The sequence below is a fragment of the Tamandua tetradactyla genome, chromosome 9, assembly GCF_023851605.1.
Source record: "Tamandua tetradactyla isolate mTamTet1 chromosome 9, mTamTet1.pri, whole genome shotgun sequence".
Taxonomy (NCBI): Eukaryota; Metazoa; Chordata; class Mammalia; order Pilosa; family Myrmecophagidae; genus Tamandua; species Tamandua tetradactyla.
In genome coordinates, this window is record NC_135335.1 from 26,666,697 (window position 1) to 26,692,576 (window position 25,880).

General features: G+C 35.4%; 1 protein-coding gene across 4 annotated transcripts in view; it reads left to right on the top strand.

Moving 5' to 3' along the window:
• The window catches only part of LOC143646856 (uncharacterized), a 46,059-nt gene that overhangs the window by 8,995 nt on the left and 11,184 nt on the right, over positions 1-25,880 (top strand). The window contains exons 2-5 of one of the 4 annotated variants that reach the window (XM_077116263.1): positions 4,085-4,189; positions 5,481-5,542; positions 9,461-9,562; positions 18,628-18,687. In XM_077116263.1, the coding sequence (XP_076972378.1) occupies positions 5,506-5,542; positions 9,461-9,562; positions 18,628-18,687 (199 nt within the window). In that variant the 5' untranslated portion in view covers positions 4,085-4,189; positions 5,481-5,505. Of the gene's footprint in view, positions 1-3,423; positions 4,190-5,480; positions 5,543-9,460; positions 9,563-15,451; positions 15,992-18,627; positions 18,688-25,880 lie in introns of those variants that run through there. The other 3 variants (XM_077116262.1, XM_077116265.1, XM_077116264.1) reach the window with 3 other exon arrangements.

Here is a 25,880-nt window from a genome sequence, read left to right on the forward strand (position 1 = left end):
GCTAGCTGCCAGAATGCAACATACTGGAAACATAATGACTTTCAAAAAGGGGAATGTAATAAGTTGCTAGTTTACAGTTCTAAGGCTGAGAAAATGTCCCAATTAAAGAAAATCTATAGATATGTCCAATCTAAGGCATCCATGGAAAGATACCTTGGCTCAAGATACCTTGGTTCAGGGTCTCTCTCTCAAGTGGAAGGCACATGATGAACATAGTCAGAGTTTCTCTCTCATCTGGAAGGGCACATGGTGAACATGGCATCATCTGCTAGCTTCTTCTCCTGGCTTCCTGTTTCATGAAGCTTCCTGGGAGGCATTTTCCTTCTTCATCTCCAAAGGTCGCTGGCTGGTGGACTCTGCTTCTCGTGGTTATGTCATTCTGCTCTGCTCTCTCTGAATCTCTCATTCTCCAAAAGGTTTCCTCTTTTATAGGACCCCAGAAACTATTATAATAAAGATCTACCCAAATGGGTGGAGACATGTCATCACCTAATCCAGTTTACCAACCACTCTTGATTAAATCACAACTCCAGGGAGATGATTTCATTACAGTTTCAAACATACACTATTGAATATAGATTAGTCTGCCTTTATGAACTGGATTTTGATTAAAACGTGACTTTTTTAGAGAACACACATCCTTTCAAACCAGCACACACCCTAATCCCAATGCTGCTCTTTTTCCATTGATTTCTTCCCTGAGAGAATGATTGTGATAGTTTATTTCTATAAGGCCATTTTAGCTCCTGAGAAGAAATGTGCTGTAGTAATAATATCCTACAGTATTGATTATGTTTGCAGTCAGAATATTTTGAACTGAAAATGTTCAAACTATGAGGGAATTATCTAGATGTAAATATACCTTTAGGTAAAATTTTCCTAGTTATATGTCAATTACCTCATCAGAAACATCTCGCCACATAAACAACCCCCTGATCTTTCACATTTAAGCACAGAGCTGTAGCCAGACTTTCTATTGATGTTCCATATTCCTCATTTTTATTCAAAGGACTCCTCAAATTCATATTATGATTTTCTTCTTTGAGTTTTTTTTCCTTCTTTCTATTTATGTTCTGCATACATTGGAGAGAAAAGGTATATTGGAAGAAACATTTATTGAACCTTCTATTTACTGAACCCAATGCAAGACATTATCCATCTAATAATATATCTAATAATAGATTCAATTATCATATTTCTAAAATGTCATTTTTATGTATTTTTCCTATTGAAAAGACATCTTAAGAAGCATAGAGTTTGACAGTAACGAAAGCGTTGTTACTTTCTCTTTCAAAAAGTTTAATAAAGTTATTCTTTATAGTTTTATATGTATAGGTATATAAAACCTAACCATCTCTGAGCAAATCTGGCTTCAATTTCACCTAGGGTAATGCAATTCTTTTCTTTATGCCATCAGAACTTTAGCACAAGTTTCTTACATGATTCCTATGTTTTATTTCCTAATGTTAGGATAAATAAAATGATTAATCCAGTTTGAGTTAGAGAAAGAGGAAGCAGTCTGCTTAAGGCAAATCCTTCACCTGACCACCTCACAAATCACATGATAGTCAACTTGCCTTGTGAAAATTCACCCTGTGAGAAAAATGACTGAATCTTTTCACATGTGTATGTCAGAAAAACACAGTAATGGATGCAATCAACCCTCATCACTCAGAGGCTCTGTATTTGAGGATTGGCTTCCTCGCTAAAATTTGTTACACCCAAATCAAAGCTTCCTGTGCTTTCACAGTCTGGACATGCAAGATTATAGACAAGTTTCACTCATCTGATTGAACGTGCCAGTTCCAGCTGAGGCCGAAGAAGCGAAGATGCCCTCCCACCTGCTCGTCTCAGCTTTCGTATTGTTAACTGTCCCTTTAGTGGAATACTTAGTGTCACTTTTTTCCCCTGCATTTTTGGGCTTTTTGTTGGTGATTTCACTGATCTAAATGACCCCCAAGCATGAAGTGCTGTTTTGGGTTACTAAATGTGAGACGGCTTAGATGCACCTTACAGATTATATAAATTTTGTTCAGGTATGAGTTATGGTGCTTTTGACTGTCATCTCAATGTTAATAATGAGTGAACAATATATATTAAATAAGATGTTTTTAAACAGAAGCACACATAAAACAGGGTTTTGTATTGATTGGTTGTCGAAAATATTGTGACCATTGCCCCTATTCCCCCTAGGGGCAACGGTTCAGTATTCACTAATTTGGTGTTTGGGGCAAGTTCATGAACATAATTTTGTCTTGGAGCTTTTGGCCATAAAAAAATGTATATTGTAAATTCTTTTTTTTTTTTTACCAACTGATGAACCAGAAGAGATGAACATGCTATGATATAGGTAAATTTTAAAGGAACCCTGTTGGGAGAATCAAGTAAGTACCAGACAAAAAATTTAAACCAAAAGAAATATGGTGAACATTTTTTGAAAATCACTTTATCTCATTAAAATGAAATACAGTCTTTAGAAAAGTTCAGTCATTTTATTTTCTAATCAAAATTACATACTGATTCCAACAATGGTATGTATAACATTTATTTTAAATGACTGTATGTCTTCTTAGCTCAAGATTTGAATCTTAGTTTTTGCCATGAACTCCATATAAAACATCAGGGTCCTAAATTGTTATATTTTAGTACCCAGAGTAAGAAAATGCTAAAAAAAAATCTGATATTTAATAAATATCTTTAAATCTACTTAGTGATGTCATTATTTGAAAAAAAGTGACACTTCAATGTAATGTATTTTTCAACTGAACAAGACAATTTCTGAGTTCCAATGCTGAATTTTAGATTGTCTTGCTTTATTAATTCATGCTGTTATAAAAGGTATTTTTAGTATTCTAAATATCATGTTTTCCCTAGTTTATATAATGCTCAGGATTAGCTTGATCAATATGAACAACAACAAAAAAAAAACCCATAAGATTTAGCAATTCATATTTTAGCCTAAGGAAATCATCATCAAAATTCAGCAGGATAAGTATATATAATTTTATTTTTTAAATGGAAATATTCTACATGGAGTCACTACTGTAGCCTTTATTTATTCTGATTTTATATATTTGTAAAATACTTTGATCTACACACCTTAGAATTTGTGAATTACAAATTCTAATTTTGTAAAATAGCCACTGGTTATTTTAAATTTACATTTCCTTACTTATTTTCTATCCATTTTCAATAATTTTTCAGTAGTGTTTAAGATAGACACATTTCTTAATATGCCGTTCTTGAATTTGTTAAAAATACCAAATAATTCTAATTTCATCTTAATCCTCCTGGTAACAAAACATGCTATTATTTCTTTTTGTCTAACATCACATTTTAAATAATATAATTCAGAAATGGCTTTCTGCTGATACTATTAAAAGACTATTTTGAATTTAATTTTGCTACCACATAACTGTTCAATTCAGTTGAAACACATCACCAATGAATGAAAGACATTATTGAAAATTAGTGTTTACTATGTAAAGCTAAAAGGATTAATTGACTGTTAAAATGTTTTATTTTCTAGGCACCAACTTGTCAATGAATTTGTATTTAGAAACTCCAAAGCATATCTATGTATTTTGTGGTCTTGAAATATATTCCCTGTTCCTAACGATCTATTATATTGATAGAGGAACTGAGTCAAGCAAATAGAAAATCATTAACAATCACAACCTCAACAACAAAACAGTATGGTAAATATGGAGTGAATCCAAGGGCAAAGTGGCTCTTAGGAAGTAGTATATTTTGCCTCCTGGGAAACTATAGGGACAAAAACTCTGGGAATATGGAAGTATTCTGAGTTCAGAGATATTCATCCACTTGAAAGCTATGTGCCCTAAGAAGATGAATCCCTGAGAGAACCTGATGTTTCCCTTAGCAGGTATGCCTATATTCCTGAGCCATCTCAGTTCTACTGCATGACTACAGATTCTGACTTTTTCCTTTTTAATTCCAGATGTCCTTCATTTGTGGATGGTCATGCTTTGCATAGCTCTGGCAACCTTCACTCTAGATAACCCTATGGAAGTGTCAGGGCAGCTAACACTGAATACTGCCCTGAAAAGGTTTTTTCTTTCAGGTGGAATAATTTTAAGAAGAGATCTGGAATTGTTGGTTTATTTCAGAGAATTTAGTTAAGCTAGAGGATGCAAAGGAGATGAGAGATAACACAAAGGACCAAATGGTATGTTTTAGTAGAAAAGTAATATGTAATGTGTGTTTGCTTCTAGCATTTATAGGAATCCAGATCCCTTGTTATTTTGGGGCTGTAAGAAAGGAAAAGAGTACTAAAGCATGTTTAATTTTTAAAGTAAGAAAAGATAACTGGGGATTTCCATGATAAACTTAAATCCATGGTAGTAGCAAAGTTAAATAAAAACACAAATTATACTCAGGGAAAAATAAAACGGCCAAAACTATAATTTACTTGCATAAAATATACCTAAAATGGTATATTTTCTCTGTTAAAAACTAGAGTCAGGTCACTAAATTTGCTATCATGTTAAAATTAAAAAAATAATTGGATTATTTCCTGGCCTTTTCTTTTACCCTGGACAATAAACTTTTGCAACAAATTCAATTCATGGTATTCAGTAAAGGTACATTTATTGTGCAGTGTGTCCATTTTAAATCCCCACCCCAAGATCTGCCTTGTGTTTATAAGATAACTTTGTTTATGAGACTTTGTTTGGAAAGGCCTTTAAAACATTTGTCTACCACCTTAAGAGAATATTTGTCTACCACCTTAAGAGAAAGAATAGGCTCTGGGTTTTGGCCCTTATACAGTTGGTATAGAAGGTGAACACGGTATTGTGCTGACAGTGCTTCTAATTTCTAGTTTCTTCTTTCCTTTTATTTTTCACCTTTTTGGGGTAGTTAAACAAACCTTCAAACCTGGTGAAAAACATTAATTCTAGTAAGTTTATTTCAAGTTCACAAGGAATATATTACTTAAAATAATACTTCTTTTAGAATTGAGAAATCACTTCTACCTTTAAACATATCCTACAGTATACAATTTTACTGAGTTTTGGATGATAGTGTCTCATTTCATTCAGAATTATTAAGACCAAAATAGCCATAGGTACTGTCCATAAGAGGCAGATGTTTCCATTGGTGTGACAAAATGTGTATATATTAAGTTATTTGTGTGCATTCTGTATTTACATTAAAATGAGTAACTTATCAACAAAAGAATACATAAAATATATGTTTTAATTAGAGAATAGACAATACGTGAAAAAAATTCAGGGAAGGAAAGAATAGTGTCAGTGTTATCAGGGAAAACTTCACTTAGGCAGTCGGATTTGCGCTTATCTTTAAAGATCTATAAGGAAGAGCAGGTTAAAAAAGAAGGAAACATTTCAGCAAATTATATCAGCAAGGGAACCACTCCAGACCAACTCCAATTGGATTAACCTGTTAAGCTCACTATTGCATATCTCACATTAATAGATCTTTATTCTCTTTTTCAGTTTGTTCTTGTTGAGCTCTGGGCAGATGAATCCCTGTAGAAGATTTCACATCTACTTGTCAGGTAAACCTCAACTCTGGCCTGGCAAGGATTAAAATCTTCCTGAAATCCTGACTGAGCAGCAATTCCTCCGTTTTATTTGACATAGCACTATATCACACGGATGCTGGCTCCTTCCCCACTCACTGTACATTGTAAATTCACTGCATGCCACAAGTCAGCTGAGTATTAGATGCAGGGTCCTGTCAGAGGTGCTGACAGCTCCATCTTTTCTGAGGGAAGGGAAAGTGAGCTTCTGAAATTCAGTTGCAATCCAGGCCCAAGAGTCAAGAAGGCCTTTATTTATCTGGAGGTGTGAGGTGATTATTATTAACTAAGTTTCTATGATTCTTAAATCTATTTAAAGAGATGAATCTTGTATTCTCCCATCTTAAAATCTTTGAAAGTACTAGGAGGGAGAAAGAACTATAATCAAAATGGGTATGACTAGCAAGAAGAAAATAATCTCAGAAAGGCATACAGAATCATATAAATTCATTATGTATCTGGCAGTTACCTCACACCTCAATTTTCTGCAGCCAAAAATAGAATTGTTTTAAGAATCCCCATTCCTTGTCAAATGGTTGGCTTTAGGATAACTTTTTAACTCTCTTTGTTCTTGACACTTTTAATTTTGAAATTAGTTCATTACTTAAATCTAGCAAGTTACATTAAAATAGAAAAAAATTGAAATTACAAAATATCTTCTGGGTAAATATTTAGTAAAGCCAGATCTGAGAATTTCATTTCCCCCAAAATCTTTCAAAATAAATGTTAAAATATAGCAAAATTATTTGCAACTTTCCCAGCAACAATGAAGTAAGTAAAAGAGAACAATGTCACTTCAAAATTTGCTGGCCAAGAAAAGAAAAAGAAGGTTTTACCATAACTCCAGTAGCTTTTTAAAAATAATGTCTATTTGCCAAAGTGGGGGGAAAGGAGGATACATGCAATTTTGAGAATTGGCAAATGGACTGTGGTAGTTAGGTTTAGGTGTCAACTTGGCCAGGTGAAGTTATCTAGTTCTGTTGCTGTGGACATTGGCCAATGGTACGTGAACCTCATCTGTTTCACATTACAACTGCAGTCAGCTAGGAGGCATGTCTGCTACAATGAATGATGTTTGATTTAATTGGCTGGATGTTTAAATGAGAGAGCTCAACGTAGCACAGCCCAAGCAGCTCAGCATACCTCATCTCAGCACTTGCAGTTCAGCCCAGGCCTTTGGAAATGTGGAAAAGAATCACCCCAGGAAAAATTGTTGGAACCCACAACTTGCACATTCCCACATAAGAAAGAAACTCAGTGGAAAGCTAGCTGCCTTTCCTCTGAAGAACTAACGAAATAAATCCCCTTTTATTGAAAGCCAATCCATCTCTGGTGTGTTACATTCTGGCAGCTAGCAAACTAGAACAGCCTCCATGAAAGAGAAGAAGAGAAAATGGACAATTGTTATCAGTATATGTATTAAAAATGGTAAAGTTGATATGACACAACTCAACAAATGAGTTCAACTGCAGAAAAAATACAGCTAAAGAGCAAATCTTTGAACTAAACTAGGTCAAGGAACGATCCCATATTAAAAAACAACACATCATGACTAAAGCATTTCTATTCCAGTAATGCAAGAATTCTTCAACATTAAGAAGTAAAGTAGGGTGGGCCACAGTGGCTCAGCAGGCAGGAATGTTTGCCTGCAATGCCAGAGGACCCGGGTTCAATTCCCGGTTCCTGCCCATGTTAAAAAAGAAAAAAGAAATAAAGTAGTAAAATTCACCATAATGTTAGAACTAAAAATAAGCTTGCTATGATGATTGTTTTAGTTTCCCAACTGCTAAAATAAATACCATATACATACCATACAATGGGTTCATGACAGGAATTTATTGGCTCACAGGTTCAGAGGCTAGAAGGTTGACTTTCTCCCAGGGTCAGGGTCTTCAGGCTGACTGGCAATCCTTGGGGCTCCCTGGCTTTTCCATCACATGGCTTTTCCATCACATTCCATTGACCTCCAGCTTCAGGCTGCTGATCTGTAGAAAGGTCTCCTGTAATAGCACTGAGACCCATCTACTTCAGTTGGGCCACATCACATCTTACCTGAATTAACCTCCTCAAAAAGCCCTACTTATAGTAGGTTCCCATGACTAAAACCTATGAAACAATGAACAATATTATGCCAGAACAAAATGAACAACAATTTATTTTCCTGTTTCATTACTCCTAATTGGACTTAGAAATGGGTTAAAAACGTTTTCCTGAGGTACATTTCCCCAAGACACCACGATTTTCTTCACTGAGGCTGAAGAAGCATTTGACAAAATTTAACATCCATTCTTGATTCTTAAAATAATTAAAATTAAACTTGAGGTATATTTCCTTAACATGATAAAATGCTATATTGGCTTAAAAGCCTGCAACTTAATTAATGGAGAAAAGTTAGGGAAATTCTTTCTATAATCAGGAATAAGACAAAGATGTACATTAACACTATTACTGTTTAGAGTTTTATTTGAGGCATTAATCACCATAATTAGACAAGATATATTAGAGCTCTGAGTACTTTAATTTAATCTAAACCTAAAAATAATTCGTATAAATTAAAAATCTTCACATATAAAATTTTCTAGCTAGAAAATAAAAGGACAAAATACTCCATTTAAATCAGCAAAATGCAATAAAATAACTAGGCATAACGTTAGCAAGAAATGTGTAAAACCTATGTGATAACAATTAAAATGCTTCTGAAGGAATCCAAAGGAGATCTGGCAAAATAGAAATGCCCTCAATTTGTTTGGATGAGTTTGACTTAAAAAGATGTCAGCTATCCATAAATTAATTTATAAATATAAGGTAAAGCTGACAAGTATACCAACAGACTTCTTTTATTTATGCCCCCAAAACTTTTCTAACTGATTTTAAAGTTCATATGGGAAAATATTGAACAAGCTAGCAGAAAAAGCAGAAAAATTAAGAATGATGAGAGGGGACCAATTGTTTCAGATTTCAAAAATACAAAAAAGTCTCACTTAACACATTGAGACTCAATTAACACAGTGACACATGTGGAGACACACAGACTAAAAAAAAAAAAAGACTTGAAATAAAGTCCTGAATAAAATATAGAGGAGAATTTGCTATAAAACTGACACTTTAGTCAGTAAGATATTATTGGACTGAGTAGCAAATTTTTTATCCAATTAGATTAAAGGCTTAGTAATTTTAATTTTTAAAGGTTAAAAATTCAGTCATAAAATACTAGAAAAAAGTGAGTAGGTGCTTATAAAACCTTGGGGAAGGGAGGCTGTTTCTTCCTAGTACTCAAAATCTAGAAGCCATAAAATAAAAGACTCATAAATTTGATGACAAGTATACAAAAACATCTGCATAGTGAAAAAAGAAGAACTATATAAGCAAAGTCAAAATGCAAATAACAAACAAAGAAACATTATTTGTAACTCATTTTAGAAGAAAAGGACTACTTCTTTTATATAAAAAGCTCTTAGGAATTTATACAAATAATGACCAAGAACTCAATACAAGGGAGGGTGAAAGAATGCATGGTTGGATAGTTCACAAGACAATAACTGAGAAATTGCTTCACCTCATTTAGTAGAATAAATGCACATAAAATCTAAACTTAAATATCACTTCTCATTCATTAGATTGGAAAAATTTTTAAATTTTTCTGAAACTTTGTAACTTTTCACTTTTGTATGAAAAACTGAGAACACTGACACTTCACACCACTTTCTGTTGAGAGTGTGGTATGATATAAGTGAAGGGACTAGAATTTGCCATTACCTTCAAAACTATAGATATATTGTCCTTTTAAATCTGCAGTTGCTTTAATAGGAATCTATCTTATGGAGATGACTGCACATGTAAGAAATGATATAGTCTTTAGATATTAAATGAGGCAATTTTTTTTTGCATGGGTAGGCACCGGAAATCGAACCCAGGTCTCAGACATTGCAGGCAAGAATTCTGCCACTGAGCCACCATCGCACCAGCCCAAGACAATTTTTTTTGAAATAGCAAAAGGTAAGAAACAAGGGATCCAGAAATAAGGAAATGATTAAACTATGATGCACAGTCACCAATTTAAAAAAATCATATAATGTTTCTATATATTAAAAAATTCTATATATTGCTCTGGAAAGATGCCAGAACACAGTCAAATTAAAATCTAAGTTGAATATAATGTTATTGATACTACTACCTTCTGTGTGGGAGAGGAGAGAAAATTAGAATAAATGGCATAAGAAACGTTGAAAGCATATCCAAGAAAATAATTCCAAATTCCTTTGTCTAATAAATGATTAGCTGAAATCTTTCTTCCCACTGACCAATCTTTATAAAATGCCTATTAACCTGACTCAACCAGACGTTAGTTAGGTTCTTCTCCTGTGCACCAGTCCCTGAAATTTGAATTGACCCTGAGAATAAGAAAACATTAGGATGCTGAACAACTCCTCCAGAACCTCTCCAACAAATATACTAACAGCACCCATCCACTCCCCCCCCGCACACACAATTCCTGCTTAACTGTCTGATCACAGCACCTGCTCACCCACTCCCCCACACTTTATTTCCTCTAGCCTTGTTTACTACTCCTAATAAAAGAAAAGCTCTTTTCTGCTTTACCTTGTAACGCTTGTAGATTTTGTTGTTGGAGGGCTTGCCCTATTGCAATAGGCTCCCTCCCCCTACTGCAATAGTTCCCCTTGATAAAATCCTTCATTATTAATGCCTGAACTTTCTTTCTTTTTCTGCAGCATTTTATGTATTTTGTTTTGCATATTAACATCTGTGGTGGTGCTTGCTCACATAAATTGAAATTTAAATGGGGCAAGGGCTATGTGAGGTCTGTAGATAAAAACTTGAGATCCATCTGCACAGAGGTGGCAGCTGGAGTTATGAAGTAAATGAGAGTTTTCAGAATAGCTTGCAAGGAGAAGAGTATAGTTTGAACTAGAAAGTTTAGTCATATTTGCAGTTTCAGGAAAATTAAGAAATTATGAAAGAGGGAAAAATTAAGAAATCTGTCTTTCCTTTTTCCAGTCAAACCACCAACTACATGAATAAATTGATTTAATATATAAGTGGTTAAGAAGCTTCATAATGCAGCAGAAATTGCATTAGAAATCAAGAGACTTGGAATCTCCTTCTATCTCTGTCTATAATGATCTCTTTGACACAAAGTAATGTTCTTTCCCCATCTCTTAAATAATGGAAGTGAAATTGATGTCCTCAAGATATTATTCATCTCTAAAAATCAATGAATCTTGTGAAATCAAAGTTCTACTCTATCTTCACCAAGGTTCAATGACTTTTGTAAAAAATAAAATGGATCCCCCCAAATTTCACATCTTGGCGCTAGGCAGTTAGAATTGATGCCTCTGTTAAGAGATTTATGCTTGCAAACCATCTGTTAGTAACTATCTCCTGTGGTGATTGAGCTACTTTATTAAAAACAAGTAGCACATTACTTTTTCCTAGTATGCAAACTTCCCTAAAGAAACTTAACTAAAGGTAATTTGATACAGTGAAATGTTAAATATCCTTTTATCACCATAGGAAGTTAAGTTTTTATGCCATAGGTACTAAAAGACAGTTAATTCCAGAAAACAGACACAGCTTTTTGCATCTTGCCTGCTAGAGCAGCTGTATTAAAGTACATTTAAACAAAGAGGAGGTAGACATATTCATTGAAACAGCAATGCCAATATTCAAGAGAATTTTTGAGAAGCAATTCTTTCATAAGACTGTCAAAGACAAATGAGAATTGTCACTGTGGGCTCCTGAAACTTAAACAAAGGAAATTGACTAAAATTACTTCCATGATTAAAATTAAGCAGGATGTGTAAATATTTCAACAGAATATGTGCTAAAAGCAAATGCTTTCAAATTGGTTTTACCAAATCGTTATTGCTAAACTCTGACTTTCCAAGCTAAATGGGGTTTGTAATTTCTTAACAAATTAGCTTAAGTATATATACGCATAGTTTATGCAAAAATGCTGAGCACGTAGCTAAGCCTTAACATATATTTATTGAGTGTTAATCATCCAAGCGCTGCATTAAGATTTTCATCGTTTAATCCTCTATTACAGGTTCAATGTGATTTTTGTTACTCTATTGTCTTATTGCATACGGTAATTCTTTGAGAAAAAAGTTAACATTTCCTGTTAACTTTTGTGGGAGCAGCTAATTTTTCCCTATGAGAACTGCTATGTCAAAGCCTGTAAATTTGCATGCGGCATTCAAAATAACATACCTAGTATGGGTTTCTCTACATTTATGCTCCTATAACTCCTGGTAAGGAAGTAGAGTACATTTCTTGGTCTGTTGACACAGGCAGAGAATCTTCCTGACCATTTCTTAGATCTTACCCACACTCTAGCTGCTGATGGATCCACTTCCTTGTATCCCAGAGAGAGAGGTTCTCACCACAGACTTCTAATATTCTTTCTCTCCTCTCACCATTACCAAAGATTACCTCTCATCTAATAGAATAGTTCTTCAATTTTTATTATAGGTATTGGCCTTTGAGGCTTTCTAGCTCTTCTTCAGCTAGTTTTGTCAGTTATATTTTTTAAAAATTTGCATGTCAGTTTTCGAATTTCTTGGCACAAAGTTGATATTTTCTTATTATTCTTGTCTGTGGCTATAGTTATGACCCCTTTCTTATGCAAAAAATATTTTAGGGGGTGCAAGGGTAGTTCAGTGGTAGAATTCTCGCCTGCCATGTGGGAGACCCGGGTTTGATATGTCTCTGTGTTTTTTAAATAGTCCATAATTTCAGATATTTGTCTACTTTGTCTTCTCAAACTATTAATTCTTTATTATTTATCCTGAGGATACATGCATTGAATTTCTTCATTTATTTGAAATGCCTTTAATTGGTGATATGAAGGCAGGCTTTCTTAAATTCTGTCCCTTGAGTCCAACAAAATTAATAATGAGAATCAAAGATTGACACTCAAGCTACAGAAATAAATAATTATTACAAATCTATATGTTACAAAAGTTATACATTATATAGTGATATGGGCTTAAAGTTATAATTCTTTTTGATTTTTAATACTGTAAATATTTCCCCCAAATAATATTACAGGGCCCTGAGAGACCCAGCTAAAACTGTTTAAATATAAAGATAAAGGCCAAAAATTTGAGTGAGCCATAGTTAAGCAAGAAACATTCTATCAGTGATGGGGAAGGGAAGGAGAAGTCTGAAGCCGTGGGATTTAGCCATTTTTCCCTAGAAACTATCTCCCAAACTCTGAATAATACCTTGGAAATGAGAAAAGGAAGAGAATAAACTGGGAAAAGTTATCAGTTTAATGTCTTAGAGGGGCTGGCTGTGGAAAATGAGCTAAAAGAGAGGAGGCAGGGAAGAGAGAGAGGATGGAGGGAAGAAGGGAGAATGGAAGGGAAATAAGGAAGAGGGCAGGAAGGAAGGAAAGTTGAAAGGAGGGGAGAGAAAAAGAGAAGAAGGGAAGAAGGCAGAAGGAAGGAGGAGATAAGAATAAAAAGACAAACTAGAATAATCTCACCTGAATGCTGCAGGGATGAATGAAGCAATGCAGAAATAACTTTACAAAAACTGAGAACCGTTGGAATGGTACTAAGAACCCAAGGGAAGAGTGAGGTATTATAAGAGACTATAATACTGTTGATACCATCCTGGTGCAGAGGGAAGAGACGTCCAGCTGAAAGGTAGAGGATACGGGGAAGGTTGGACAGAGGGCACAGGACAGAATATACCACAATGGTGCACAAAGAAAGAGCCAATGGACTCAGGATTTGATTTTGATATTAAGCCAAAGATATTTAGTACAGAGCTTTCATAGGTAGGGAGAGCAGGATAGAGAACTTTAGAAAAGGTTCCATATCCCTCACACACTTATATACCTATCATCTATCCACTTTCACTCTGCCACAGTCATAAAGTTTAGCAGCCCCTTCCATCACGTTCATGGCTTGATTTCCTTTATGCCACACTGTCCTCTCCCCTTCCTTTATATTCTCACTCATAGTCATTTGCTTATATCTTCTCAAGCTTCCACTTTTTCATACTCCTTATCTCACAGAATTATCCCCATATGTTTTAGCTTGCCATACGCTATAACAAATTCTGTATATTGCTTGGCTTAAGCCACAGACATTTATTTTCTCACAGTTTTGTAGGCTAGAAGTCCAAAACCAGGGTATCATCTGGATCATGCATTCTCTGCTGTCTGCAGTGTTCATCTGGTGACTGGCTAGAAATCCATATCTCAACCTCTCCCCACATCATGTGGCCATCTAGACCCTTCTGTCTCCTACTGCTGCTATGTCCAGATTTCCTCTGCTAATAAAGATTTTCATGTTACTGGATTAGGGCCTACCCTGGGTTCCATTTGGCATCCTCTAGATTCTATTTACAAACAAGTTCACACTCACTGGACCAGGATTAGGTCTTGAACATGTCTTTGTGGGGACAAGATTCAATGCATAACACCATACTTACTCTCTTACATTCACTTTTTCTTGTTATTATATGGTGGTACACTTATATGCATGCCATTCATACAGTACACTTACACTTTATTTTAACTTCTTTAGAACTTATTTTTTTGTAATTACAATCCATGAAGACATCACAGTCTCTTATTCACCTCTCTGCCATCTTAATTGCTAACACTTTTTAAAATATTCAAATGTTTCCATGGTCCTATAACCATCTTCCTCTCACATGCATACTCTCTTAAGCCAGTGTGTGTCACCAATTCTTAGGAACACATTTTTAGCTCTATAATGTCATACAGATAACATACAATATCTAAACTATAGCATGAGAATTACATATTTTTCATACTATATATCCAACTAATAGTCACAATCCACATGACTATGCCACCGAGTTTACACATGTAACACCTGAGTCCAGGTTTTGTGGGAACAGAGACAACATCTGGAGACACAGAGAGACATAACACTTAAGCAATCCTCACAAAAACAAACACTTCTCACACCCACAACCTCTGTACATCCAGTATTAACACTTACCACAAACATAATGCACGTTACTCCCAATTTTACAACAGAGAATACACATGCACACTCACACAATCCAACCACTGACACATACTTCACTTTCCTGTACTCCCTATATCAAACATTGTACCAAATATAATTAATGTTTTGGATAAGTAATGAAGGGGGAAATTTGTTTATAGAGTTGGTAAATATTTTGTACAAGGAGAGGGCCATGAGTTCTTAGAGAGATGTTATTTCCTTAGGGACCAAACTGTTGATTTATTTGAGCTTCTAAACCCAATGGAATGGGGACTGTAACAATAAATATGGAAGGCTATAGAAGGAAAAGAATGACTTTTAAGAGGCTGAGCTCGTTGGTAGGTGGGGGAAAGATCTAGTGACAGTACATATTAGGGGTAAAAGAGATTGAGAGAGTCCTGGTCATGGCCAGGTTCCAATAATGCTAAGGTTGAAAGTATACCAATATTGCCCCTAAAAGAAAAGGTCCATTCACTGGTAGATTGGAGTTGACCTCAGAATTCAAACTTTAGATAGGGCCTAGCTATTCATAGCTGATGTGGTCTGAAGACTGGAAAGGGGTCACAGAAAGAGATCTTTCAGTTTTGACAAGAACAGAATGCCTGATGAGGAACAGGAGATGTGAAGCCAGGAGCTTTCCCCTTCACCAAAATGCTGCTTCTCTGGGAAAGTACAAAGAGAAGAATGACCAAAGACATGGTGTCTACATGTGAAGTGCATGGGACTGTTCCTGATAGCAGTGGGAATTCAATAAATGTTTAAGTCTTATGAAATTATGAGCTATTTTCAAGTCTATGCCTATACACCAACACACATTTATGTTAAACTTTTATTTAAACATGACAAATAGTAATAATAAGGTATACTGACTATTTTCTGTGAGTTAGGTGGAGTCTGTTAGATACTGTCACATCACTGGGAAGATACCTTGGATACAGGAAAGAATTTCCTTTAAGTCTAGTTACTTATCTTCTAATTTCAATTAGAAAATGGAAGATATAAAAAGTCAAGTTAATGATAGTCTCCACTGGTAAAAGGAACAACCGCAGCTCTGGGATGCGGTCAGCCTGTCTCCCTCTGAGTCCCAGCTGAGTCACTGAAATGCATTGATGTCACAGAATCTTGCCTTACTGGTCATCATTTGCATCATAAAGCCCTGTGGGTGACTGAGCATTGGCCAGACCAGTGATCTGGTGAGGCAGCAGTTGCTCAAGTGACTTGTTGCTCTTGAGTACACAAATTTGATACTGAGCTAACATTAGCTGATTCTTTGAGAGTTAAGAAGAACAGAATTTCAGAGAGGAAAGGACTCAATTCGTGTCTGTTCCAAAGAGCTGAACCATGAAAAGGAAACAAAAAAGGAAACATCTGGAAAGCAAAGACTCCCAAGAAACTGTTAAGGCATCACGAAGTATGTTGGAAATATATTCTCTGGTTATAGTGTCACAAGGAACTGCATCTAAGGAGGGATGGAGAAAGGAATCCTAGTAGTAGAGGGTGAGGTGAAGAGGTGGGTTGGGAGAGTAAGAAAGACAGAGAAGCAGATGCTGGTCATCCTGAAGGTCTAGAAAGCCTGAGAATAAAGAGAAGGATGATACAAACCTGCTCCTCTCTCTGTGGCTTAGGGCTTGTGCTAGCCTTCTGAAGTCTGCCCAGGTTATTTTGTCATAGACCCAATGGTTGATTAATCAAAGGCTTTTTTCCTCACAAAACCCATGTCCCTTGATTTTATTTCTGCTTAAGGGCATTAGGTAAGTAAATGATGCTGCCCTAATTAGAAGTTTTCTAATGTTTTCTCCTTTTAAAGAAGAAGAAAGTGTGGCTCATTGAACTGAGGGAATAATTTTTTAAGAAGTAAAGTTAAGACCCTGAAAACCTGGTTATGCAGGGATGAGAATATAAACTAATAAAGTATTTATTTACTAAAGAGTAAAAATTGTCCTATATTTGAATATTTAACTGTGGGGCTTCTATGTGAAATGTTACTGGGCAAAGGCCTTGGATTCTTTTGCCCGAAGTGCTCAATAACCAATTCCTGAGATGCTAGGGTTTCAAAGACAGAGTTTATTACTAGGCACATAGTAGGAGAGTAGATGGCCTAGCAGCCTAAAATCTCTCTCCCCAAGTTTAGGAGGGTCAGGGTTTTAGGATTTTAGCAAGGTGAGATGAGGACATTTCAAAGAGCAAGTTCAAAGCAGGAAAAGAGACAGTGTTATCATTGTCATTTCAACAGGAGAACATGAGTAGAAAAGAGAGGAGACAGCTATCCTTCAGTAGTAAATGTATAAGCCCAAAGGAAGGGAGTCAAAGGACCTTTCAACAGTAGAGTTTAGCAGACATGATTTACAAATATCTGGGGTGGAGGCTAGTTGATGGTGACTTCAAATGCTTCATGATCATTAGGACCTTTGCCATGTAAGCGAATGACCAGATAAAAGGAGTAACAGCTCTTAGTCACAAAGGCACAAGATAAGGGCTTTTACAATCATTTCAGATATCAGGGAAGCTGAATTAGAGTTTAGGGAATCTCAGGTATTCTCCTCTGTCTACTCCAATACCCCAGAAAGCAAAAAGGAGTATGAGGCAGGCCATGGTGGCTCAGCAGGCAGGGTTCCTGCCTGCCATGCCAGAGACCCTGTGTTTGATTCCCGGTGCCTGCCCATGAAAAAATTAAAAGGAATATGATTCAGTAATTAAAATTATCCTTAAATCTTAATTTCTTGTTTCAATATAGACATAAACAGGAAACAGTACACATACAGAAAACATTGTTAAACCACAGTTAAAATTTAATGGCTGAATTGAGGATCAGAGTCAGACCCTTTCCTAAAACATGGGAAAGATTTAGTCCTGGTTTCTAAGGAAGTTAAGAGTAAACAAGTAACCTTAAGATGGAGGACCATTGCTTAGTGGTGGGTGGAGAGAGAATAGAGCCAGCCCTGAATTATAAATGTTGGCTCATACTCTTGAAGAGACCCTGAGATTTCCAACAAAGTTTGGCTGTTTTGCATATTAAGACTGGGCCCTGGAAGAAGTCTGGAGAGTGGAGCTTCTTCATTTCATGGGTACAAATTTTTAGAAAAGGTTGATGGAGAAAACAGTTTGCAATTATTTTCTCCTTCTTACCAAGCTATGCTGCACAGGGCAAGGGGCAAAGAAGAGGTGGTGGTATGAAGAGAGATATAATCCTAGTATAACTTGTATGGGACGTCATGGTTCATACCTGGCATAACTTCAATAATGTTAATGCATATCCAGAGTTCTCACTGAGTGTATTGAGTGTTCACTTTGAGACATACAAAGCCCATACACCTCTTCACACATAACCACATATAGCACACAGATCAGTCAGGGAATGTTAAGCATTAATGTCTAACATAATTGGCCACTTACAATTACCAGTACAATTCTTTGCTTCTCAAAACGCATTGCAACACTTCCTATACTAGTTAAATTAGTATAATAACCATTGCACAAACGTATTTCTTGCTTACATAAAAATTTAGGGTATATGTCTAGGTTAATAGGGCAATTCTCCTCCATGAGGTCCCAAGCTAATGGAGACCTGTGATCACTGATGTGCGGCTTTCAAAGTCCACCTGGGTTATCAATATCCCAGTCAGCTAGAAAAGGAAAAGGCATGGAGGGACATTGAAGAGGCTTTTATGGCTATGTCTGGAAATGGCAAAGGTCATTTGTACACATTTTACATTGCAGAAAGTTTATTCATATGGTCAGAATTATCTACAAGGGAGGTTGATAAAAAAAACTGATCTAGTAGTATACCTAGGGAGAAAGGAGACAATCCAATTTACAAAGATGACACATTGTGCAAATCCACCAATATGTGACACATATTGACACAACAAATATTATTCTACTTTTAAAACTTTCAGTGATGGGAACTGGACTACACTATCCATTGACATGAAAGCCATAGGTATTAACTGTATGTATCACAAAGTAGACTTTCAACATTGTTTAATGGATGAAAAGATGCCCATGAACAACATCTCTCTTATTCAATTGTTTTTTTTAATTTCCCAGAGAAGTTGAAAGTGACATATGCTGTGCAGTGTGAACACAAAGAGATGGCCACAATCCAAGGTAGGAAAGCACGGGGGACTTCCTCCTCCTCTCAATACTTGTCTTGCATCTCATTTGAACATAAATTCACTGATACTGGTAAGGAGAGCCTACTAAAGAGGATGCAGAAGGGAATGTAGGATCGAAGCATGGCTTAGAATTAAGCTGAGTGGCTCAGGTCATCAACTGATAGAGGCTGCCCAGTCCAGGAAGAAACTAAAAATGCTTCTCTATCTTCTACAGTAAATGCTCAAGAGATCAGCAATAGAAGCAACATATTGCAAGGGATAAACACCTGAGAGGCCTGGAGAAAGCTAGAGGAGATCAGTGGAGACCAAGTTTCTATTTGAGGAAATGGCAGGAAAGGGACAAAGGGGATGAGAGTTTCATCAGAGAAACATAAGAGGAGAATATGGATATGAACTAGGAGAATTAATATTATATTGTCAGGAAGAAGTGAAAGTACTGATGGCTTAGGACAGGCCAGAGGTGGAGGGATCCCCTAGAGCTGGACATGAGGTGCTAAACACATACACCCAGTTCAAGGCTCCCAGAGAGGAAACAATTTCCTCCATCTTTGCCTTCAAGAGTAGAATGCAACTCTTTGCATAGGACTCTAATGTAACTGAGGCAGGCGTGGTGGAATGAGGGAGAGATATTGTAAGACCTGTTCAGGCTTAGGATCCCAAAGTGTCCCATGTTAAAAAAATGCATCTTCACCTCATCACATCCATATGTCATCATAACTAATGTTCTTACTCTCATCCCTGCACAGTCCCACCCTGCAATCCATATCCTTTCCTCTCATTTCCTTACAATCCTCCACATGTATCTAGATGCTTATTAAATGTTACATTATACACTCACATTCTTATTTTGCCATTTTTGCTTTCCTATACAGTCAACCTCCTCAAAAGGGCAGTCAATGAGCAGCATCTCCAGTTTCTATTCTCTTATATTCTTTTTCCAATTTTCTATTTTGCAAAATTTAAAATCTGTGGAAAACTTAAAGGGATGATACCACAAATATGCATATATCATTCATTTTTCACCTAGATACAGAACTTTAAAATTTTGTCTTTCTATCTATTTAAGAATAGCTTAAAAATAAATTTATGTTACATCTTTCACCACTAAGCATTTTTAGGATGCAAGACATGAGAAAAAAAGAGAAGAAAATGCACTCTTCTACATTGTCCCATCTACAAAAGATATTATAAGGGTGTACTTTCATTAGATCTCCTCTCGAAATTATGCTATTACTGTTGTGTATTTTAATCTTATACATATGTATGTACATATATATGCATGTATAATCTTATATACAAATGTAATCTTATATATAGAGAATGACAATTTTAAAAATTATTTTTAATTTAGATTTGTTCAGATACTACGTTTTCCTTGATTTTCATGTCTTCTTGCATCCGAGTTTTTTTCTGGGCTTCCTTATATTATCATTTTCTTTCTGTCTGAATATTTTACTACTTATTTCTGTGAGGGACTGTAAGAAATGTTTTGTTTTATTTGCATTTTCATCTGAGTCCTAAACTATAGTTTTTGTTCTTCCTGTTCCATGAATCTTCCAAAATCTTTGTTCAGTTTTTCAGTCTCTCATCCTCTATTTTTACTTTTTTCTTTCAAATCTGGATGTCTTTTATTTCACTTTAGTATCCAATTGCCCTGGCTAGAAGCTATAGTACCAAGTTGTATAGAAATGATAAGAGTAGACATCCTTTTCTTGTTCCTTATCTCTAGGGTTTGTTTTACCATTAAGATATTAGCTGTAAGTAATTCATGGATTTCCTTTATCAGTGTGAAGAAGTTCCCTTCTTGTCCTAGGTTTTTGAGTGCTTTATCAGGAAAGGTGTTGGATTCTGTCAAACATTCTCTGCATCTATTTAAATAATTATGTAGCTTTCGTCCATAGTCTTGTTGCTATGGTGGGCTGCATTGATGGATTTTCAGATGTTCACTTACATTCCTGGGGTAAATCCCACATGTTCATGTTGTATTAGCCTTCTTACATGTTGCTGGAATAAGTTTCTAGTATTTTGTTGAGAATATTTGAGCCCATAATTAGAAGACATATCATCTGTAGCTTTCATTTCTTCTGCTGTCTTGCTCTGGTTTTGTTAGGTCATAATGACCTCATAGAATGAGGAGGGAAGTATTTATTTTTCTTCCAATTTTGGAAGATTTTGTGAAGAATTGGTACTCTTATTTAAAGATATGGTAGAATTCAGAAGTGAAGCTGTATCAGCTTGGCTTTTCTTTGTTGGAAGCTTTTTGATTACTAACTCAACCTCTTTATTTTGTTATAGGTTTATTCAGATTTTTCAATATTTCTTGATTCGAGTTTTGGTAATTGTATCTTTCTTGAGTTGTATCCATTTCATGTACCTTATTTTATTTGCTGTACAGCTTCTCATTTGCTTATAATACTTATTTCTATAAGCTTGTTAATAATGTCTTTTTTAATTCTAGTAATTTAAATTTTCTCTTTTTCTTGGTCAGATTATCTGAACGTTTGCCAATTTTGTTGATCTTTTCAAAGATCCATTTCTGTTTTCATTGGTTTTCTATTCCCTATTTCATTAATCTCTGTGCTAAGTTTTACTGTTTCTTTCCCTCTGCTTCTTTTATATTTAGTTTGCTCTTATTTTTCCAGTATCTTTTGTAAGATGGATTTTGTTGGATATACTATTCTTGGTTGAGAGGGTTTTCTGTCCCCCTTTTCACTCAGCACTTTGAATATTTCATCCAATGCAGTGGGATGAAATATTCAAAGTGCTGATGAGAAGTCAGTTGTCACTCTGTGCATGAATAGTCATTTTTCTCTTGCTGCTTTTATAATTTTATCTTTATCTTTGCTTTTCAGTATTCTTACTATGATATGTCTAGGTGTGGATCTCTTTTTCTTTGTCCTACTCAGAGTTTATTGAGCTTCTTGTATGCACAGTTCTATAACCTGTGTATGTAAATTAATGCTTTCTTTCAAATATGGGACATTTTCACCATCATTTCAAATATATATTTTTTTCTGTTTCTTTCTCTTGTTGCCATCTTAGATTCCCATCATCTATATATTGGTGAGCTTAATAATAGGCCACAGTTCTCTGAAGCTTTGTTCAACTATCTTTATTCTTTATTTCTCACTGTTCTTTGGATAGCACAATATTTTAACTCTACAAGTTCACTGATTCTTTCTTCTACCAATTTAATTATATGATTGAGTCCCTCTAGTGAATTTACATTTGTTTTTGTATTTGTACATTTAAACTCCAAGATTTCCATGCTCCAAGATTTCCATTTGCTTTTTGTCTTAAATTTTTATATCATTATTGATATTCTCTATTTGATAAAACACCATCATCATACCTTACTTTACCTCTTTAAGCATGGTTTACTATCATCCTTGAATATATTCATAATGACTGCTTTCAAAACTTTGTCCCTTAAACTTGACACTTGTCCAATTTCCCAGCAGTTTCTGTTACTTCTGTTTTCCTGCAAATGGGTCACACATTCTTCTTTCTTTGCATATATCAAATTTTTTTCCTGAAAAGTAGGCATTTTAGAACATATATTGCATCAGTAAGATACTGATCTGTCCTCTCCCTCTAAGCACATTTTAATGTTGCTGTTTTCTTGATTGTTTAGTGATTTGGCTTGGAAATTTCTGTGAAGTCTATTTCTGCTGTAGTGAGAAGTCTTTGATATACCTATCCAGAGGGCATAATCAACCTGACATGACAGTGGTTTTAGCTGGGCTCTGACTGTGTTCTCCCTGATACCTCTGTTAAATGACTTGCCTTAACTTAAGTATCAAACTGAACTGTTGCACTCCAGTAATTGCTGGCTAATTACTTCATTGTTTCTGACAATTTTCTAGGGCATATATTTGCTTCACAGTCTGGCCCAATTTAATTCGGGCCCATTTTCAGGGGTAGTTTTTGAGACCAATGTTTCAGGTTTGTTCTCACTCCAGGAGGGCTCCTTTTAGCTCCTTATTTGCTTCCCTCTGGTAAATTAGCTGCCTTACACTTTAGCTCATTGCTCTCATGGAGCTACCAGCCACCTCCTAATTTTTACCATGAAATTATCTATTGTTTTCAAGAAGGCCTTTCAGCTTACCTTTCTTACACTATGTTTCAAAAAAAGTGAGTTCTTTTGGGGAGAACTTCAGAATTCTGTCTTCTTATATCCTATTCTCACCCACTGGTCTGTGGGGATGGTAACCTCTGCTTTTCGCAGCTTGCTCCTCCCGGTGTGGAAATTTTGCCCTTTGAGTGAGCTCAGATATCAGTAATCAAAGCCCAAGTATTCTTATTCTGGGTTTACCCTACATGTCAGGGTTGGGTTGAGTAAAGGGACCCCAAACATCTCTACTGTACTTGATTGAAATTCAACTAGTGGATCATAGATATGGGAGGGATGAGAAATGCTGTCAGTCGGCCTCTTCCAGGGAAATACTGTAGTCCCTGACTGGATGCTAAGGACACAACCTGGAATGGAACATCCATTATGCTAAGAAATGGGTGGGTCAAGGCTCATCCTCAGGTGTCACATACCGAAGGGTTACATACTTTCACCGTTCTTACTGAGATTTAATAAATTTTCTTGAATAAATATTTATTTTCTTTGTGTCCTCATATAATTTTCTGAGACTCTATGATGATTGTTTTAAATATATTCCTCCAATTATGGTTGCTTCACTGTGGAGGAGGTACATGCAGTTCCACATAGAGTTGAGTCTCCCTGTCTTTACTTTTGAATCAGAAAATACTGTAGAAGTGAAAGCCTGGAACATATGTTGGGATCTCAACTCTGGTTTCTTTCTGAGAACTTGAACTTGAAAATCCTGTCTTGTTTTGTTTTTGTTTTTTTCCAAACATTTTTTTGTTGTTTTGCTGTTGTTTTCCAACTTTTCCAGTTTTCACCAAGAATTTTGGCTCATCCACCATCCTAGAACACAATCTCTATCTTGTTTGAAATACCAGGTGTTAAATATGTCTTATTCACTTGGCTTCCTGAAAACCACACCACCTTGATTTTCCTCTTAATCATTGTCATTTCTTCCAAAATATTATTTCTTGGCACTCTTCTTCACTGTGGCCTCTAAATATTCTATTGTCCTGGGGCCAACACAGAAACATCTTCTTTCTTACACACTTCCTTATAACCTCATCTAATTTCATGTTTCACAAAGCTACACATATACTGAAGAATCCAAAGGTGTAGTTGCAATATTCAACTCTAAGCTTTATAATACAGCTGCCTATTTAACACCTTCACATTGACATCTCAAATTTAACATTTATAACATAAACTCCTGCTTCTTTCCCCCTCAACTGCTCCTCCAACAGTCTTATCCACTGAAGACTTATTAGCATCACCATACTTTTTATTGCTGAGACCAGAAATTTTAGAATTATCTTGGATTCTTCTTATGTTTGTTCACACACACAATCTTTCAACAAATTCTTTGAGCTTTTTCATTTTTCATCATCTATATTGCTATGACACTAGTGGTAGAGTCTACTAACATTGCTTGCTTTGGCTCCTGCTATAGACTCTAGTCTTCCTCATATTGGCAAGAGGAAAGTTAGTGTAAAGCTTTTCAAATGTAAAACATATCATGCCACTTTTTTCTTCAGTAGAGCCCAAGTTCATATAGACTGAAAGTCAAAATTGTCATGATGGCTACTGAGGCCCTCCACATTATGTACCATTAGCAACACTCATCCCCTATGCTTCTACTGTAAGCCTTGGATGACTCTTCTTCCTTCGCACCAGCTGAGTGCTGTTATTCAAACATGCCATGCAATTGCTTCTGCATGCCTAATGTTTACTTTGTCTAGAAATCCCTTCTACACCTTGCAGAACACCAATTCTCTCAACAACTTCAGGTTTTGCTCATGTCACTTTCTCTATGAGGCTTGAATTGATCATTCTATCTTAATAAGTTACCTGTACTTTGGTCCCCTTTCTTGCTTTATTTTTCTTCAGTAGGATTAGCACTGTTTAACCACTATATAATTTAATTATGTGTTTTGTTTATTGTATATTTCCATTCAGAAAAGCATACTTCATGGGGATATTGTTTTTGTTGTTGTTTGTTTTGTTTTTTTAGTTTTGCCACTGATTTATCTTTAACACATAGAAAATAGTATCAGGCACATATCAGATACTCAAATAATATTTGATGAACAGATGAATAATACCTATTCCTGAATGGATATTTTTATTCACCATTTTCTTCTTACAATTTACATTCTAAAATATAAATATATTTACCTTAATTTTTATTTTGATGTGAATTATACTAAAGTACACAGAAAAGTGCAGATATCACAAGCATACATATTGGATGATTTTTAACAAAGTAAGCACTGATTTGTGCCCAGATAAAGAGACATAATTAAGATCTCAGAATCCTCCTTCTGCTCTATTTTTGTCACTACCATCCAAAGAATAATGATTACCCTTACTTATAAAACCCTAGATTAGTTATCCCTATTTTTGAACTCTATACATCCTTTGGGTTTGCCTTTCACTGACCATTACATTTGTGAAATTCATCCATGTTATATGTAATTGTTGTTTATTCATTCTCATTCTGTTTATATTTCATTGCATGAATGTATATTAATTTCTTTACTGTTTCTCCTTAGCTGGGCATTTGGGTTAGTAGTAATAGCCTGGGATATTACCAGTCATAATTTCCTGAACATCATATTACATGTCATATGCTGTTTAGACACATTTTGTTGATGAATGCCTAAGATTTAGCTAGGCAATGTTATTCATACTCTATCTTAATTCTTCAGAAATCAGACTTTTTTCATCCTTTCATTTTCTTAATTCAATCAGATACTACTGTCCACTTAATCTTATACTCTCTTCTTCTTTAGCTCTTCTCACAGTTCTGTATTCTCTACACCCTGATTTTCATAGCCTCATGTCTTTTCATTATTTCCTTAGATCTCACAAATACACTAATTTACCTAATCTTGAAAAATATTCATACTAATTACATTATGTAGCTGAAGCACAGAATTTCATATCAAACACATACACACCAATCAATAATCATGAAATGGGCAACATACACATGTAAATATATGCAGAAACAGCATGGAAACAAATTGCCCATATCATCTGCACTCACACCAAACTCATCTCATATTTATCTCACAAATATCAACTCA